The following is an 18,311-nucleotide window of genomic DNA, read 5'->3' on the forward strand; positions in this document are numbered from 1 at the left end:
TAGAGCTCGCCCCAAATAATTGTGTCGTTATCCTTGGATAACAAGGGTTATTAGCCACATAAATAGTTAAACGTGTTCGTCAACGCTTTTGGTGTTTGTTGCATATCAATTCTTTCTTGACGTGGAAAATAGAGAAATTATCATTTATGAATAAATGGGTTAAGCGGCAACTATAAGTAAATTTAATATTATATCTCAATGCGAAATCTTAAAGCATTAGCTATTAGATTTATGGGTCCTCACAATTGTATATTTCTTACTTAGTTCATTCCTTTTGAATTCAGAACTTTACCATTCACACAACTTTACCATTCACACTTAAATTCTCAATATGCAATTGAATTTAGATATGGCTTGTAGATCCTGATTATTGTGTGCGATTAATGATTAACAATTAGTCGTATTTGACCGATGTGGCGTGACACGAACATTTCCCGGATACAAACCGCAAATAGGCAACATATGACTTGAAGTAATTGAAAAATAACAAATGAGATGGTTGGTTAGTGGTTAATGTAATAAAAATGAGAAAATAGTAAATACAATACTTTATTTTTTATTTGTTAAAAATAATGATTATTACTTTTTCATACTTTTACGCAATCAAACAGAACTTAGAAGAGAGTGGGGTCTTCCAGGCTTTTAGAAGTGATTTGAACGAGCATACGGAGCAAATTTTATATTTTTTTATTTTTTTCGTCTCCAATGAAAGAGCTAAGTGGCTAAGGAGTACTGTGAAATGCTTAGATAAAAGAAAGACTAATTCATGGATGATAGTCTCTAATAAAAGAGCTAAGAAACTAAAGGGTGCCATGAAATACTCGATTAATTCAGTATGTAATTAACAAACTCATGGACATGGCTTTTTAATCATTAGAATGCCATTTTAAAAAAAAAAATCAAAATAATTTAAAATTTAAAAGAATTACTAAAATAACGCAGTAAAACTGATATCGGGAAAGTACGCATTTAAGTTTAAGTTGCGTATGAGATTGATGTACATTCACACATTGATTGAATCAGTTTTTGTCAAATAACATTGCCACGGTTATTTTATTACGGCTAAAGCAGTCACATCCTCTCATACAAAATTGGTCAACGTAGCAAATTATCTGCTTCTTGAATGAATATTAGCCATAACCCCAGTTAAATCGTAATAAAATAACACTGGCTAGGCGCGCATCTTTCACACATACATTTTACTGTATTATTTTGATTTTTTAAATTTTATATTATTTTATTTAAAAAAAAATGAACCATAATAGACAAAACGGACATCGACATGCGTAGACCAAACGAGTAACCAATATAACGCTGGCAAAGCCGAAAATAGCAACGAATCTGATAGGGGGCGTTTGATTGAGGAAAAATATTATGAATGACAGGAAAATGTTATGTATAGGGAAATGGGTGGGAAATGAGATTGGTAAGAAAATGTAAAAAAAAAGTAGTTTGATTGGAAAAAAATTTACAGGAAAAATTAAATAACTTTTGTAAAGTCTATGTTTGGCTGTAAGTAACATATAGATGGGAAAATGCATGGGTATTACAAAATTAACCCTCACTTTATAAATTTTTGAAGTAACAGGGAAGACGCTGGTCTTTACTCGTAACGTCCATATCACTTTTGTACAAAAGGAAGTTTGTATTGGCAACGACCATTTCAGAGCTGTGTTCTTCATTAATGCAATGTGTGTTTCCGCTTCTTCATTAATGCAAGTCGTATCACTTTCCAACCAAAGATACAACATGGTATATTAACTCCATCTTCAAGATATAGTGTACTAGTTCAAAGCTTAAACTTTGTAAATGACTAAATGGTTTGGCCTTTTTTTAAACCCCAATTTTACAGGTTCTGGCTGCAAGTAATGGCGAAGCAGAAGGAGTAGAAGAAGTTGCTGCACTGAGGGGTACGCTGGTCTTTATCTTAGTACAGTAAGTGAGCAAATGTGGAGGGGTTCCACAATACCACCCCTCAAAACGGCAACTTTGGCCGGCAAGTTCAGCATAGAATCATAGATAAATGAGAATCATAGATATCACAATTAGCTACATAACTCAGCAAACCCAACACACCAAACGAAGCTTTCTTACTTTCCCACTCCTCATTTATCTATGATTCTGTTAAGAGTCCTAGAACCAAACAGCCCCTTAGGCAATGCGCACTTTCTTCGATGAACTAACTAAAAGCCAACAAACACGTCAGGAAAAAAGAAGAAAGAAACACAAAAGCCAATTAAAAAAGGATTTCAATTTTATTGTGCCGTAGACAGTGGCGGACCCAGAAATTTTTTTTTGTGGGGGCTAAAATTTAAACATTTGTTTCTCTCTTCAAACATAATATATGAGAGGCCAAAATGGCTTTTTGACCCTTTTGCTCCTAATTAAATAATTAATAACCAATTTGCCCCTCCCCCAGAACTATCCACCATCCTGCCCCCATTTAGTCGATTAAGTTGCACTTTTAATCGACTAAATGGGCTAAACTCAGAAATTATGAAACGCGAATTTTAGTCGACTAAAAACTCACCTTAATCGACTAAATTGTTTGCACTTTTAGTCGACTAAGAACATTATTTAGTCGACTAAATGTCGCAGATCAGGTTTTTTAAACCCCCCCCCCCCCATTTCGCAAAGGGGGTTATTTTCAAACCCTAATCGACTAAATCGCTTCATTCCGTCCCCTCTCTCCAACCAAGTCCGAATCTCAACCCTTGAAGGTGCGATTGAAGCTTCCTTGGTTCACACTTGCGAAACCGACATTTAGGTAACGTATTCTGACTTGCATTTGGTTTTAAGTTTAGTTTTTTTTTTTTTTTTCTCCATGCATTTGATTTCTGTTTGCGGTTTTGTGGATTTAGGTTAGGGGTAGGGTGCTAAGTTTGTTGTGAGGGTGAGGGTTAGGGTTGATGTGGTGCCTTAGGCTTAGGGTTAGGGTTATGTTAGGGTTAGGGTTAGGGTTAGGGTTAGGGTTTATGTTGCTGTTTTGTTTGGGTTGTAGTGTTAGGGCAAGGAATGGGGTTTTGTGTTCTGTTTTAGGGTTAGGGTTAGGGTTTATGTTTCTGTTTTAGGGTTAGGGTTAGGGTTTCTGATTTCTGTTTTATTTTAGGATTAGGTTTTGTTTTTTATATTGAATTTTAAATTTTTTGATATTGTTATTGTTCATTGATTTTTGTTTCCACTTGCATTGTAGGTACAGTTGTTACCATGGCTGGCCGTAGAAGATCGTCTAGCACTGGAAATGAGAGACAACAGAAGCTACGACAAGACCGTCCGTCTTCGTCAAGGCCACAAGAGGAAGACCCCGCTGCTGTCGACCTCCCATTCGGATACTTGTTCGAGAATGACCCGGTGGTTCATGAATCTTTTGTCCGTGACTTTGTTAATCGACCGATTTGTGGGGCCAAATCACTTGATACAGCCTTTTTTGAACAAGAAGGTTTTAACATTGTGAGGTGGTTGAAGGAATCACATCTTATGACCTTGGCTGAACTGTCGTGTTCATATTCTGAGCTGCATGTACGGGCCTTCTACCATAACCTCAGCTACCATCAGGGTGAGCTGAGGTCTAGGGTCTGCGGGGTGGACATCATCATGACGGCTCCGGTATGGTTAGAGTTACTGGGGTATGACTTTGATTCTGTGCAGACTGTGGAATATGACGCAGACAGCGGGACCATACTTCCAGGATATACACGCGGTGATGTCGTGCAGGAGCAAAGGAGAGTTCGTGGGCAACACATTGCCTATACGGTGGGGTTGCTTACTGTGGAGTCCCGCATACTACACTATGTCATCACCCACATTCTGTTTCCACGAGCGTTCAATCATTCCAGGGTGTTGGAGCATGACATTCCCATCATGTGGGCTATCCGACATGGTACTTCGGTGAACTGGAGGCACTACATCTGTTGGATGATGTATAAGGCCAAACACAATGGTGCACTTCCATTTGCTTGTCTTGTTCAGAGGATATTGGAGCATTTTGATGTTCCCATGGGTAATGTGACCTTGAAGAAGACCACAGGGTATAATCATAAGTTTGGAAAACGTCTTCTGGAGCAGTGCAAGATGACAAAGAACCCCCAAACAGGAGTGTGGCAGTTCACAGGTGCGGCTGATGTTGAGGTTCCTGATGTTGCTCCAGTTGTAGACATGGTTGAGCCCGAGGTGGAGGATGATGATGACGATGATGATGAGGGTAACCAGCAGGAGATAGCTGAGCCTGAGGGTGGGTTTTCATTACGTGATGTTTTGAAGGGCATAAACGCCACGCTGAAGAAAATAGGAAAAATGGCGCTGAAACACAAAAAATGGAGGAAGAGTCACGTGCAGAAAGGAAATGAAAGATTTAGACATATACAGGGACGGTTCAAGGGTGTTGAAGATAGGCTTGCTCGTCTAGAGCTTGGACGAGGACAACAAATTGAGGATGTTGCAGGGCAGGGGGCTGATGTGTCAGATGAGGATGACGAGGAGACGGCGTCCGAGGAGGATGAGGATTAGATTTAGGGTTTATGTTTCTATTTTACGTTTGTAGTGTATGTTGTTATGTAATTGACTTCGGTCTTCCTATTTGACATTTGTAGTTTATGTAATATTATGGTTATGAAATGAACTATTTGATGTTCCCATCATGTTGTGAACCGTTTACGTAATTATTGTTGTTTTCTTGTTTACCAAATGAAGGAACAAATATCTTTTACCTTCTTGTTTTCAATTTGTGTCTAATCACAGTCCAACGGGTCTAAAATGTCCAATGAAATTCAGAACAGGTGACCTTAACAGAGTTAAAAGAAGAACACAAGTTTCGGATACCCTAACTTGGAGCATTTATGCAGTACATGTACATTCGTGGTTTATAACCTGTACAATACTATTTTGTACCTGAAAGTGTGTTCCCCAAGTCATTATATGCGTGTACATTGATATTCGATCGGTTCCGTGCCAAAAAAATACGTGCAAAACAGAATGGGGTGTCAAAACCAGTTATTTAGTCGAGCAACCTGTACTGGTTTAGTCGACTAAACTGTGTAGTCGACTAAACCAGTACAGGTTGCTCGACTAAATAACTGGTTTTGACACCCCATTCTATTTTGCACGCATTTTTTTGGCACGGAACCGATCGAATATCAATGTACACGCATATAATGACTTGGGGAACACACTTTCAGGTACAAAATAGTATTGTACAGGATTCGTATGCGATTGGGTACGTATTACCCCAAACTGTTTGTTTACGCTCCCCGAAACTTGGTGATTTCATTTTTTGGTAATATTAGTATTAGTTATGAGTTTCAATCTATCAATATGGACCAATGTTAGATAATGGACTTAGAAATGAAATGTCAAATTACATAATGAGTTATACAGTAACACAAAGTAACATCAAAATGTCTTACAAGAATTACATGAACTCTTACAAAAGACCTTAAATACATGCACAACATTGGTTCAGCTAGGATTAATCCTCATAGGACATGTACGTTTATTGTGACCAATTTGCTTGCAAGTGCTGCATCTAGTTTGACTGCTTGTGGGTTGGGACTCAACCCAATCCATTTCATTCTGTATCTTTGAAGACTTCGGTCTACCTTGTGCACGAACCAAAGATGCATTTGGGATTAATGTTGGACCATCTATTTCTGGGATCAACAACTCATTACCCATTGGAAACCAATGTGCAACATAGACCTTCTCAATTTGTGTAATTGAGAACACAGGATCGACATAGTCATAGTGGTTCAATTTTTCAACCTTGCACACCGCTAGCACATGACTGCAAGGAAATCGTCTAGCTGTGAACCGTCCACATTGACATTTACGATTTAGCAAGTCAACCCTCATAATGTCGCCGGCATCATGCGTAGATTGATTGTAGGCATCCTCAACTTCAAACAACTGCAAGTCTCTATCAAAAACACAGACACGGAGACTGACAGTTAACTGATCATTCTTTTGTAAGAAGTCCTCAACCTTTTTTGCAATTCTCCAGCCTTTGTCCTTTACTTTTTGGATCTTTTCACGCCTCTTCACAAAATACTCTACAAGTCTACTTTGCGTCATCTTGACCAATGCCGTTACTGGCAAATTACGTGCACCCCGTAGGACCTTATTGATACACTCAGATAGGTTAGTCGTCATATGACCAAACCTTCGGCCCTCCTCATCATAAGACCTGCACCATTTCTCTTTGGGAATCTGATCTATCCATGAGGCTACTTGTGGGTTACTGTCGACAAATTCTTGAAATCTTAAATCAAAGTGAATCTTCGAACACATGTAACCTGCAAAAAATGAACCCAAATTGCAATGAGTTATACATAAACAACATTACATACAACATGTACACATTCATGTAAATAGGTTACCTAGTTTCATCAGCGTTTTCTTCAGTTCCACGTCCTTAAACTTAGTGTTGAAGTTGCTTCCAATATGACGAAGACAAAACACGTGATACGCAAATGGAGGCTGCCAACCGGCATGATCCTTCACAGCCCTGATGATGCTGGGGTGACGATCGGATATTAGACATATACCATGCCTACGTGTGACATGGAAACGCATCTGGCTAAGAAACCACAACCAATCATCCAATCTCTCACCCGGTGGAACAATGACAAACGCAATAGGCAGAATGAATCCATCACCATCCTGTGACGTAGCAATCAAGAGGGTACCTTTGTATTTCCCGTACAGGTGTGTTCCATCAATTTGGATTATGGGTTTACAATATTTGAAAGCCTCAATGCACTGGTGAAAAGTCCAAAATACCCTGCGAAAGACAGCCTTATCGGTGTAGACTCGTCGTTCGTCACAACACTGATCTGTATCAATCTTGAACACAGAACCAGGATTTATCTGTGTCATGTAGGTCAGCCAACCAGGTAAAATGGCATATGATTTTTCCCAGTCCCCAAACAACTTCATAATGGCCTTCATTTTAGCCTTCCAAGCCTTCCTATAAGATATGTTGTATCCATACAAACTTTGTACCCTCTCCTGAATAAGAATTGGTTTCGTGGATGGATCTTCTTTTAACATACCTATACAAAATTCGAAGTCAACACAATCAATAAATATACCGAAAAATTAAACCATAAACAAAAATGAATGTAATACATACTTATAATGGCTGCACAGATTACATCAGAATCCAGCTGTCTATGGTCCCGAGTAAGGCCTTGGTTTAGGCAAGTGTGTTTTTTACCCCACTTACTAACAACCCAACTATTTCCATTCTTGGGCAACATAGCCCGCACGTTCCAAGGACAACCATCATTATGATGTCGACACTTCATCACAAATCTATGGTCATCACTTTTTGCCACCACAGCAGTACGATGAGACTTCATACAATATAATTTGACTGCATGTTGCATTTCAGATTTAGTTCGAAACTCCTGGTACAAATATAAAGGATCCCCTAAATGCCAGCCACCGTGGATGTCATCGTCGCCATACAATATCTCCGTCTCATCATTAGGGTGAGCCCAGTTAACGAACGAATAGTGTGGGCTGTCGTTCCAAAATGGCTCAATCTCAGACCCTACGTCCAAATTTAAACTTATCCGTCAGTACGAAAGAAAACACAAATATATATATATATGCAAAATTAAAACTTTAATTTATAATCTTACCACTGCTAACAGGGTCAACACGGAGCGGTGGCATAACCTGGGAACTCAAGTTTCCTGAACTAGTATCAGCGTCAAAATTCCCCTCTACGTCCGTATCTGAGGTGTCACCCAGCGGAATAACACTCTCGGGTTCACCATCGTCTTCACTGTCCATATCCTCGTCATGCTCATCCTCATCCTCGTCTATTTCTCTCAGTGGTATCTGACTTAAGACAGGTGCAGGTGCAGATAAACTGACCACTCTGTCTTCTTGACTTTGACTTCTTCCATGCACAGGTGCAGATGAAGATTGACCACAGTCTATTTCAACATATATCTCAATAAAGTTTTGAAATTTTCGGTCCACAATTGCATCTATGACACAGTCCACATCTTCATCGTCACATATATCATTACCAATGTAGAATATAGCATCCTTACCAACTGTAGACTCTACCCTGGCGATCATCCGGTGAACGCCATGGCTGCCGTGTAGCCCCAATTTTTGGTTAATCCTCCCCTTCAGCTCATTGTACGTAGTGCCCCGTTTGATTTTCAACATTTTCGTTTTTCCTTCAAATTGAACACCGTTGGGGCCTTCATAATGCTTTCCATCATAGTAAATCATGGTAACATACATGTTTGGACTTGAGCTCATCTTTCACACGAATTTTGGGGGTAGGAATCAGATTTTAGGGGTTAGGGTTCGGATTTTGGGGAAACAATTGAGAAATAAAGGAAAATGACAATGATTTCACAATTACTATGCCTTAGAGGTGGTGGGATGAAATGGAAGGGTGATTGGAAGGTTCACAGCTGACAAACAAGATAAAGAGACCAAGAGAGGAGTTTTGATTTTGAATATAATGAAAATGAGACCAAGAGAGGTCTGGATATAGGGTTTTTCGCCATCTTTAGTCGACTAAATAATGTTTTTAGTCGACTAAAAGTGCAAACAATTTAGTCGATTAAGGTGAGTTTTTAGTCGACTAAAATTCGCGTTTCATAATTTCTGAGTTTAGCCCATTTAGTCGATTAAAAGTGCAACTTAATCGACTAAATGGGGGCAGGATGGTGGATAGTTCTGGGGGAGGGGCAAATTGGTTATTAATTATTTAATTAGGGGCAAAAGGGTCAAAAAGCCGGCCAAAATACGAAAAAATAAATATTTGTTCCTCTTTTCAACCACAATATGTGGGAGGCCGAAACTCCAATCCAGAGAACATAACTCATAAATACCTCTTTTAACTTGTTATAGAGAGAAAGAAGGAGACATAGGTGGAAGATGTCATCGTAAAATCTACTATCAATTTGAGAAAAACTACATCTTTTCAACTCCTAAAATGAGCATTTTTTAAGAAAAGAAAACAAATAAAAAGAGAAGAGAGCAAAGGTTTAGATTTCACAAAAAATATGTACTAATTACTATAATCTAAATAGATAATTCAAATCAGACCCCTCTCATTTCTTAACCTCTTTTTCTATTCACTCACTGTTAGCCCAACAAGAGAAAAAAAAGCCAAAGATAAATCAGAAGAGACAGATTGCCAAGAAGCACAATCACCAAAACTCTTCTGCCCCTCAGTTCCCTCTCTGTCACGAATCATCAGAAAAAGAGAGTGATCGAAAGAATAAAGTTCATTCTTTCATAAGACTCTCGGACTTCTTATTTTTATTCATAGATGGGAAAGATTTGTGCTAACATCTAAGAATAATACAAGTTGAATCTGTAAGTTTCACGTTGAAACTGCAATCAGAGTTGGAGGGATTTCAATAGATATAGGACCTGGGAATATAAAGAAGTTCTATAAACTCTTTGCGGTGGGAGAACACAACTTCACATTAATGGAGAGAAAAAATGAAAGTTTCTTGCATTATACTTATGTTAAAAAATTTCTTCAAATTTTAAGGGAGGCAGTCGCCTACCCTAGCACCCCCTGGGTCAACCCCTGGCCGTAGAAGAAAAAAAATTTATATTGTAGATATATCTTACGTGGAGCTCACATCTATTCAAAAAATAAAAAAACAAAAAAAAATATTTCATGAAAATCGAAAAGTCATTAGTAAAAAAAAAAACTATAATATGATATGAGAAAATATTTTCCCATTAAAAAAAGTAGATGAGATGATCCCATTATTACAACGCATTAAGATTAGTTGATGATTAGTTACATTTATTTGAATTAGTTTGTTGAGTTATTAATTACTATTTTCTGTTGTTTAATATACGTCATATGATGTTTGGCTTATTCTACACGTCATTCACTATTTTGTAAGCTTTAGTTTTTCTTGTATCTTTTCTTCTTTTTTTCATGCAACTTTTTTAAGGGTTTAAGTTTTCTTATGTTGTAGGATTGTAGGAGAGAAAAAAGTAGAGAGAAATTAAATGTGGGTCCCATATTTTATATTAAAAAAGAAAAAAATTAAGTGGCAAAGAAAATGAATTTGTGTAGGAAAATGATTTACTCTCATGTAGCATGAGAGTATTATTTTCCCTTTTTAAATGTAATTTTTTGCAAAGACAATGTTTCCTTATATGACATGATGCATTTTTTCCTAGAGGAGTTGAAACTTGAAAGGCTTATATTAAAATTATAAGAGTATGTTACTCTCTCCTTAAAACAGAAAATTTATAGATAAATTTTTATACCGATTTCCATATAAAGCATCTCTGTTTTTTTTTTCCTAAAAAATAATTTAAGGAAGGGTTTGATGTTTGTCATTTTAAATAACATAAGTTATGTCATTTTAAGAGAGATTGATACAAGAAATAAAAATAATGGAAGAGAAAGTAAGTGATTTTTAATCTAAATTTTAAATAAATAAAATATTATTTTATGTTTATTTCTCTCTTAAAATGTCATAACTTTATGTCATTTAAAATGATAAACATTTTTTCCTTTAAGAAACATCAAACTAATTCTAAAAATGACCTTTTGCCTAATAACTGGCGATCCTGAGATTTTCCCCTTTTTTCAGTTATTTTGTTATTTCTAGTTAAATGTTTCTTTTAAAAAATTTAAATTATCAAGCTGCGAATCTATATATTTATATTTCTCGTTGGATGTATTTGGATTATTTTTCTCAAAAAGTAATTTTATATATACATTTTGTTAAGAGTATTTTTAGAATGATATCATTTTAAAGTAGTTATTCAGCTTTATATATTAAATTAAAGGAAAAAGTTTTATTATGTTGCTGCAAAGTGAAATTCATTTGTGTCTAAAAAAAAAAGTGAAATTCATTTGCAGCGGACTCAAAATATTAGAGGGAAGAGAAAAACGAGAAGAGCACCACTAGGGTTAGCCTAGTGGTGTGGGGTGTGTGTGTAGTGTAGGGTGCTGTGTTCAATTCCTTGTAACCTCAAAAAAAAAAAAAAAACGAGAAGATAGAAAACAATTGGTAATTGGATCCACGTGTAGTTTTGATTCAGCTACAGATTGATTTCACTTTGCAGCAATATAAAAGAAATCTTTTTCTTTAAATTAATATATATATATATATATATATATATATATGGAAAAAATATTTTTTGACAACTTGAGATAAGTTTATCTCCGGCCATTCCAAAACTACGCCGTTTTGTTTATTTATTTCTTTATATTAATTGATTCACCTTTAAATAGTTATGATTCTCTTTTTCTCTCTCTTCCTTCACTATCATTTATACATCTTTGTACAGTTATGATTTAATAGCCGGAGATAAAATTATCTCAAACAACTTGAGAAACGATAAGCTATATATATATATATATATATATATATATATATATATATAGTGTTTAATGTTTCTACCACATTCACATAAAACTGAATGAGTCTCGTTATAAAGAGAAAAAAGGAAAAAGAATAATGGAATTCACTCACTTTTATGTAAGTGTGGCATAGAAATTTTTTCTACAATAAAAAAGAAACATTTTTCCCATATTTTTAAAGGAGTAAGGTTATACTTACAACCTTTTTTTTTACAATCTCTTACAACCATATCTTAACACCGTTGATTTCCGTTAATCAACTGTTATCATTTATTATAAATTAATAATTAATTAATGAGTTTAATTTGCGAAAATCATAAGCGTTGATTGACGGAGATCAATGGTGTTAAGATATGGTTGTAAGAGGTTGTAAAAAAAAAGTTGTAAGTATAACCTTCCTCTTCTTAAAGTAGTTAAGTCTCTTTATTTTATTTTATTTAAGAATGACATCATTTTTAATTATAATTTTTTTAAATTAAGTATTCATATTTTATATAATTTAAATATTTTTATCCTTTCATTTATACTTCAATTCTATTTGTAGTATTATATATATCTTATTTATATTTTTATTTTAAAAAAAAGATTAATTTTTTATATTTTACTTAAATGAAAAAAAATATAAGTGCAATGGAGAAGATATTTTCTTTATGCATCACAATTCACAACTTTTGCAAAACTTGTAATACTATGACCAAGTTTAAAAAATAATCTCATGCATTATATATCTATGTACGGTACCCTATTTATGTACGTAATTTTTTTTATTTAAAGATTCATCAGTTAATTCAGTTTAAATTAAGCAAAAAAGCAACAAAGTTTTCCTTTCTATCTTAGTATGCATTGCAACTTAACTCTAAAGGGGCATTTGTTAAAGAAATTTTTTTTAGATTTCTAAAAAACTGATATTGAGAATTTTATTTACCCACATATATAAAGATTGTGAAAATTTTTCCTTTAATGTCATATTTTCCCAACAAAGAATACCATCAGATGGATGGTGTTTTTGGATTCCCACCCAGTGGAAAAATTTCACAAAATTTATAGGACTAAAATATCCTTATTAACAGCAATTACCTCTCTTGAATTTTCTATGGCACGCGGAAAGAAGAAAGGGCAACGGAACACAGTGATAGAGGAATCCATTCCTCTGGAAACGCAACTCATCAAGGTTCTGATATATTTATAATTCCTAGGTCATGTATATGATTATAAACTACCAAATAATATGAAATCAAAGTTGGGATTATGCGTCCCTTATTGGATCATGACAAAGCCGGAGGAAAGAAGAGATTATATGTCAGGATTTCCTCTCTATAACTTATTCCGAAAGTGGTAGCCTCAGCGATGGGAGCATGACAACTCATGCAAATTAATCCCAATATAAATAAGTTAGAGAGGAGAATTAGCCAAATATTCTGAAAAGAATGTGTCCACTAGGTCCACCTATTACGAGAAATCAGGGTTACAGTAATGCCTACACTGTTGCCTAACTAGGGCTAATAACAATAGATGCCAAAAGCCTAATTCAACATGATCATAACGGGCATTTCAGGAAATACAAAAACATTAACTAATATTGCCCACATCTAAAAATTTCTAACATTCTTCCACTTGGACTATATTAACTATTTTATTTTATTTTGAAAAATATTTTATTTTGAAAAATATTTTATTTGAAAATGACTCTATCGGGTTAATTACAAGGAAAAATATATTTTATGTGGCCTCAATTTTGAAAATAATATTTCAATTCTAGTATCTCAATCTAATCCAATCCAATATAATCTTATTGTAAAAACATGACGATTAATATGTTGAAAACAACATAACATATAATCTTCCATATTCACATACAATAAGCATCATGAATTATGGGCCTAATAGTGTAGTGAGAATTAGTGCCAAATTGTGATCAACAATGCAACACATTAATTCTTATCGGTCATCAATGTAATTTTTCAACAACGTAAAATTACATTAGTCCAATTTCCAAGCAACATGAAATTACACTCCATAATGAAATTTCTCAACAACATGAAATTGCTCAGGTTAAATAAACCGACATGTCACAATATAACATGAAATCTCAAAAGTTGTGACATTCAGACATCTTTAAGCTCACAACATGCTTAAATATACTATTTCATACATATATTTCTCAATCGATAGGAGAAGGTGATGTTCATAAAAAAAAATTCAAATAAAAGTCACAAAATCATCATCAGTTTGCATACGAAAGTGAATAGAAAAGCAAATTGAATATTGTAAGAACTCGCACCGTTAATTAAGGAAATTAATTAATTATATATGAGAATCAAGAAATAATTCCATAATTGACCCTAATAATTATTATGAGGCTTAAATAAGTATGATAAGTGATTAAGAAGGCTGAAAGTCGTTTTTTGGAAGAAAAGTGCAGATACTGGTTCTGCTAGTCAGTATAAATGCGTACCGAAAAAGTATCCCGGAAAATTATAATAAGTGCATGATAATTCCTAGAATAATATATAAGACTTGTAAAACGAGTTTCAAGTTAAAATAATGAGAACTGGTTCCAGAAACTGATAGTGGATATGAAAAGCGCGTACCGGAAAGATGCTCCGAAAAATATAATAAAAATATGATAATTCTTGTAAAATTGAGTAGGTTAAGAATCTTGAGTTTGAGATTAAAATGCTAAGCGTAACAATTAAAGTTAATACTGTGTGTTTAAGTGTTAAGTGGCTATATATATGCAAGTATGGCTCAAAACCCTAGGTGCCACTTTTTTTCTACGTGAGTTTCTTGGAGGCTGACCAGAAAACACTGTTCCATTGCCTTCCCTTCTCCATTCTTGAGCTTTGAGGCCATTTCCTTTCATTTCTCTTCTCCTAAACACTTGGTGAGAGTGAGAGTGACCTTGGGGGTGAGTGGTCAGCTTGTTGCTGAGTTATGGACTCTGTTTTGAGGAGTTCCTTGGGCTGAGTTGGTGGGTTGTTGGGTTGGAGCTTTGTTCTTGGTTGTTGAAGCTCCTAGTGGTCATCTTTGTGAAGAAAGGAACCACCTAGTTGTACATTTTCGTGCACCCTTTGTGTCAGCACCTTGAAGCTGACTTGTGAGCTCTAAGAGCACCTTTGGTTGGCTGTTTTGAGCTTTGGGTAAGTTGCCTTACCTTGATCTTGAGTTTTAATGGTTTAAAGGTGGTGTCTTTGCATGTAAATGGGTTAAACAAGTAACCAACTGGTATGTGGACTTAAAACAGATTAAAGATGCATGCTTTGACGTTTTAAAGTGTTAAAAATGGTACCTTGGAAGGATATCTTCGCGAAATGCAGAAATTGCATTCTGCCGCGAAATATCCGGATATGGTATCTAGATATGGATATCCGGATATGGTATCCAGATATTGATATCCGGATATGGGGATCTGGATATCCGGATATTGATATCCGGATATACCCCCGACATATATCCAGATATTCTGGGATTTCGAAGAACAGTAGCTGCACTGTTCATGCAGTGGGCTATTCGGGGTTTGTGGACCCTAGATTGATGAAGTTGAACTTCTGTTTTAATTGAACTAAGTCAAAATCAAGTGGTTAAGGGCTTATGACTTTGTCTGAAGCCTTAAGACATAAATCGTAAGAGGAAAATGCAGTCTTTATGTTTATGCTTATGAGCTATGAGTGTTGATATGCTTGCTGGTCCTAATCAGATTGTGATCTGCTGTGTGTTGGACTTGAGTTGTGTGGACTCTTGGCATTGGATAGTGAGCTTGCAAGGTAAGCTTTCGTGTCCTCGGTTTAGCCATGATGTGGTTCCACCATGTTCCATGGGGGTATGGTTATATGCATGTTGTGTTACATGCTTTTGATGTTTTGGAAATGTTGTTGAGCTGTTAGATGCTAGTGCCTTTATGATATGCATGTGGTGTTCCACCTATACGGTAAGCCTGAGTATATGGTACATACCATATGGTGAGGTTGTGGGTGAGGTGCAAGCAGTGTTCCTTGTACTACGTGTGGGTAATAGACATATTCCTGCATTTCTCTGGCCAGTAGAATAGTATTGACACACATGGCATGAATATCTGTTGCACTGCATAGTTTTGTAAATTATATTAAATTACTGCTTTTGAACTTATATTGCACATGTAAGTGAGCTTGGGGTGGAAAATCCTTGAGGTCCCCTTGTCTTACTGAGATTTCTGGTTTAGAGATCTCACCCCATGTTTAGGGAATGCTTATTTCATGTTCAGGTAATGCGGGGGTTGAGACCTCTAGTGGCAGGAGGCCAGAGCTTAGCTGATAGATGTTACATGTTTATGCTGCTTATGCTGATATGCTGTTATGATTGGATGTTGGATCCTGTTTACTGTCTTATGCTTTTAGATTCAGTTTATGGATTTCTCTGTTGAGACTCTGTTGGTTATGCTGTTGATTTGGTGAGCATGGTGATTGTCCATGCCACCTAGACTTGGTTATGTCTTGTTTCACTTGGAGTTGTAATAATGTATCATGATATTGTCCGAACTACGTGTTGTAGATCTGTGATTTTAGATACTCACTTTATCTATGTTATGAGGTATTTTAGTTAGATGTTTATTTGCAATTTACATACAGGCGATATTTTATGAAATTGATTAAGTAATCAACTTGGCTAAGTATAATGATGTCATAATTGAAAAGAAAAAGATATTCCGCATTTTTAATTAAGCGCGGCTTAATACGACGATATATTAACAAACTGGGTATACACGAGGTGTTACAAATATAACTTCCACTGATCAAGGGAATCAAATGAATCTAAAATACTCAAAATAAAACCTCGAATATAATTCCCACTAATTAAGGGAATCGAAAGAATCTATAGAACTCGTGTTCTATATACAAAAAAGGCTACTCCAATGTTTTTCTTATCAAAGCTTTTAGATAAAAGCTATTGTTTCATTCAGTAAATCAGCATCTTACTGAAAAATAAAATGTCATCTACATAAAGTACTAAGATATAAGAATATACATCTACTCCGACTTACTTTCATGTAGACCTACTAGTCAAATATATTTAAATTAATTTAAAGGAATTAATAAAAATTCACTATTAAGGCAAAACAAATGCAGCAGAATAAACTATAGGGCAAAATATAACTTTAATTAAGCCAAGTTATTACAACGAGACCAACAAAATAGTACATTCTCCTTTGGACAGAATGCACATACCAATATTTAAACCAAGGTCAAAGCCTCACATGAATCAATCAATGAGCATATATTGGCTTCAGAGATCTGTTCCCTTTGGACAGACAAATCACCTATATCAATGCACCTCCAATAACTTTATCTCCAACAAGCTTCCAATCAAAACACACAATAACCCCCTTTAGGCAGAAAATTGTATGAAATAACTAGAGACATTACTAAATCACAAAGAAATTTCTATGAATCAATACAAGCAATCCCACTTTGGTGGTAATCACCCATGGTAATTCATAAAAACTCTTGTGCATCTTGCCCAAAATCATGATGCATTTCACAAGAAGATGTAACACCCTCACTGATCATGAATTTAAATACATTAGCATTTAAAAATAAAAAATTGCACTTAAACAGTTCAAGCGGAAGCATACAACTCAAAAATAAAAATAATATAAACTAAACATCTCTATTTCTTATCATTTGAGATAGTCAATAACTCAACAATGGCATGATTGTTGTCTATAGCAAAAAATAATTGATTGATATACACAACGTAGTAAGATTAAATTTGGGCAACAAAAAATAATTTAATATCATAAATCCCCCTTTGGGCAGGGGATATAATATATAAATATTTTCTATCACATGAAAATTTGAACAACAAGAAGCATTACATACAATTAAATTAATTCATCCCTTTTTGGCAAATAAATTTTTAAATTATACATATTTTCCCATAATACCACATTCAATTTAAAAATAATTTATCTCTTTTAGGAAGATAATAATTTTAAATCATGTATTCCCATCAACAATTTCTTCATGTAATTTTTCAAATTATTATGTATAACAACCTCTTTTAGGCAAGTATTAACATATAAGAATTCAAAATAATAGATCAACAACAATGCCCAACAATATGATACACCTCACAACATGTGTTTCTAACGACAAGAAACACTTCACAACATGTGTTTTCAAAAATTATATTGCATTGGTCAACCACCAAATTTTGCCATAAAAGTTCAACACTTAACATTAAAGTATAAGACAAAAAATGCTAATTATGCTTAAGTAGGAAAAAATTATATAATTGTCTAATCTTATAAATTATATATTTCCATGATTCCAATATAAAGGCATCACAAGTAATTTTAAAAAATTTATCACACAAGAATTCTTTTTATTTTTTATATGTATTTGCATGATGAATTACAACTAATGTCACACCCTTTATGTGATCCAAAAACTCTTAATATATAATTGAAATAATTAAGGGTGCTAAGACAAATCCCTAATTAAATAAATTATATGTATCACTTGACATTAATTTCAAACGTAAATTATTGCTTTAAACCATAGACAATAATATTAAATAATCAACAATTAACATTAATTAACTTAATATTATATAAATAAATAAATAAATAAAGTGACATGAATTAATCATGTGAAGATATATTATGAGGTTGTCATTAATTCAATTGGTCTGAATTTATCGCACGTAACCATTGTTGCCAATCAAAAATTAGTCTAAAAACATAAAAATATAGACATCCAGTGTAAAAACACAAGTAAAAATGGTCTTTAGTAAAAAAACGCCGCATAAAAACGGTAGAAATGCAAGTTTTTAAGGTTTTTACTTAAAGTTAATTTTTTATTTTTAAAAACCTATTTTTCATTTTTTGAAATTCAATTTTCTCCTTTTGTGTTTATAAACTTATGTCTTTTCACTACAAAAAAAAAATGGTTGATTAATG

At 34.5% G+C, this 18,311-nt stretch overlaps 1 protein-coding gene across 2 annotated transcripts; it reads left to right on the forward strand.

Moving 5' to 3' along the window:
- Window positions 1-1,604: 1,604 nt before the first annotated feature.
- On the forward strand, window positions 1,605-4,600 carry LOC133284506 (uncharacterized). 2 transcript variants are annotated; one of them, XM_061481534.1, is made up of 3 exons: window positions 1,605-1,752; window positions 1,853-2,767; window positions 3,194-4,600. In XM_061481534.1, exon 3 carries the CDS (start codon window positions 3,208-3,210, stop codon window positions 4,504-4,506), a length of 1,299 nt encoding a protein of 432 aa, XP_061337518.1. In that variant the 5' UTR covers window positions 1,605-1,752; window positions 1,853-2,767; window positions 3,194-3,207; the 3' UTR covers window positions 4,507-4,600. The 2 variants fall into 2 exon arrangements, with proteins under 2 accessions (XP_061337518.1, XP_061337524.1); XM_061481540.1 differs by having other exon boundaries at window positions 3,200-4,600.
- Window positions 4,601-18,311: the final 13,711 nt, after the last annotated feature.

Source organism: Gastrolobium bilobum, unplaced genomic scaffold (assembly GCF_033153095.1).
Source record: "Gastrolobium bilobum isolate Gb01-03AN ecotype WA unplaced genomic scaffold, APGP_CSIRO_Gbil_v1 utg5633, whole genome shotgun sequence".
NCBI classification, from domain to species: domain Eukaryota; kingdom Viridiplantae; phylum Streptophyta; class Magnoliopsida; order Fabales; family Fabaceae; genus Gastrolobium; species Gastrolobium bilobum.

Excerpts from the sequence above, each read along its gene's own strand:
- LOC133284506 (XM_061481534.1), top strand. The coding sequence starts at position 3,208 with ATGGCTGGCCGTAGAAGATCGTCTAGCACTGGAAATGAGAGACAACAG.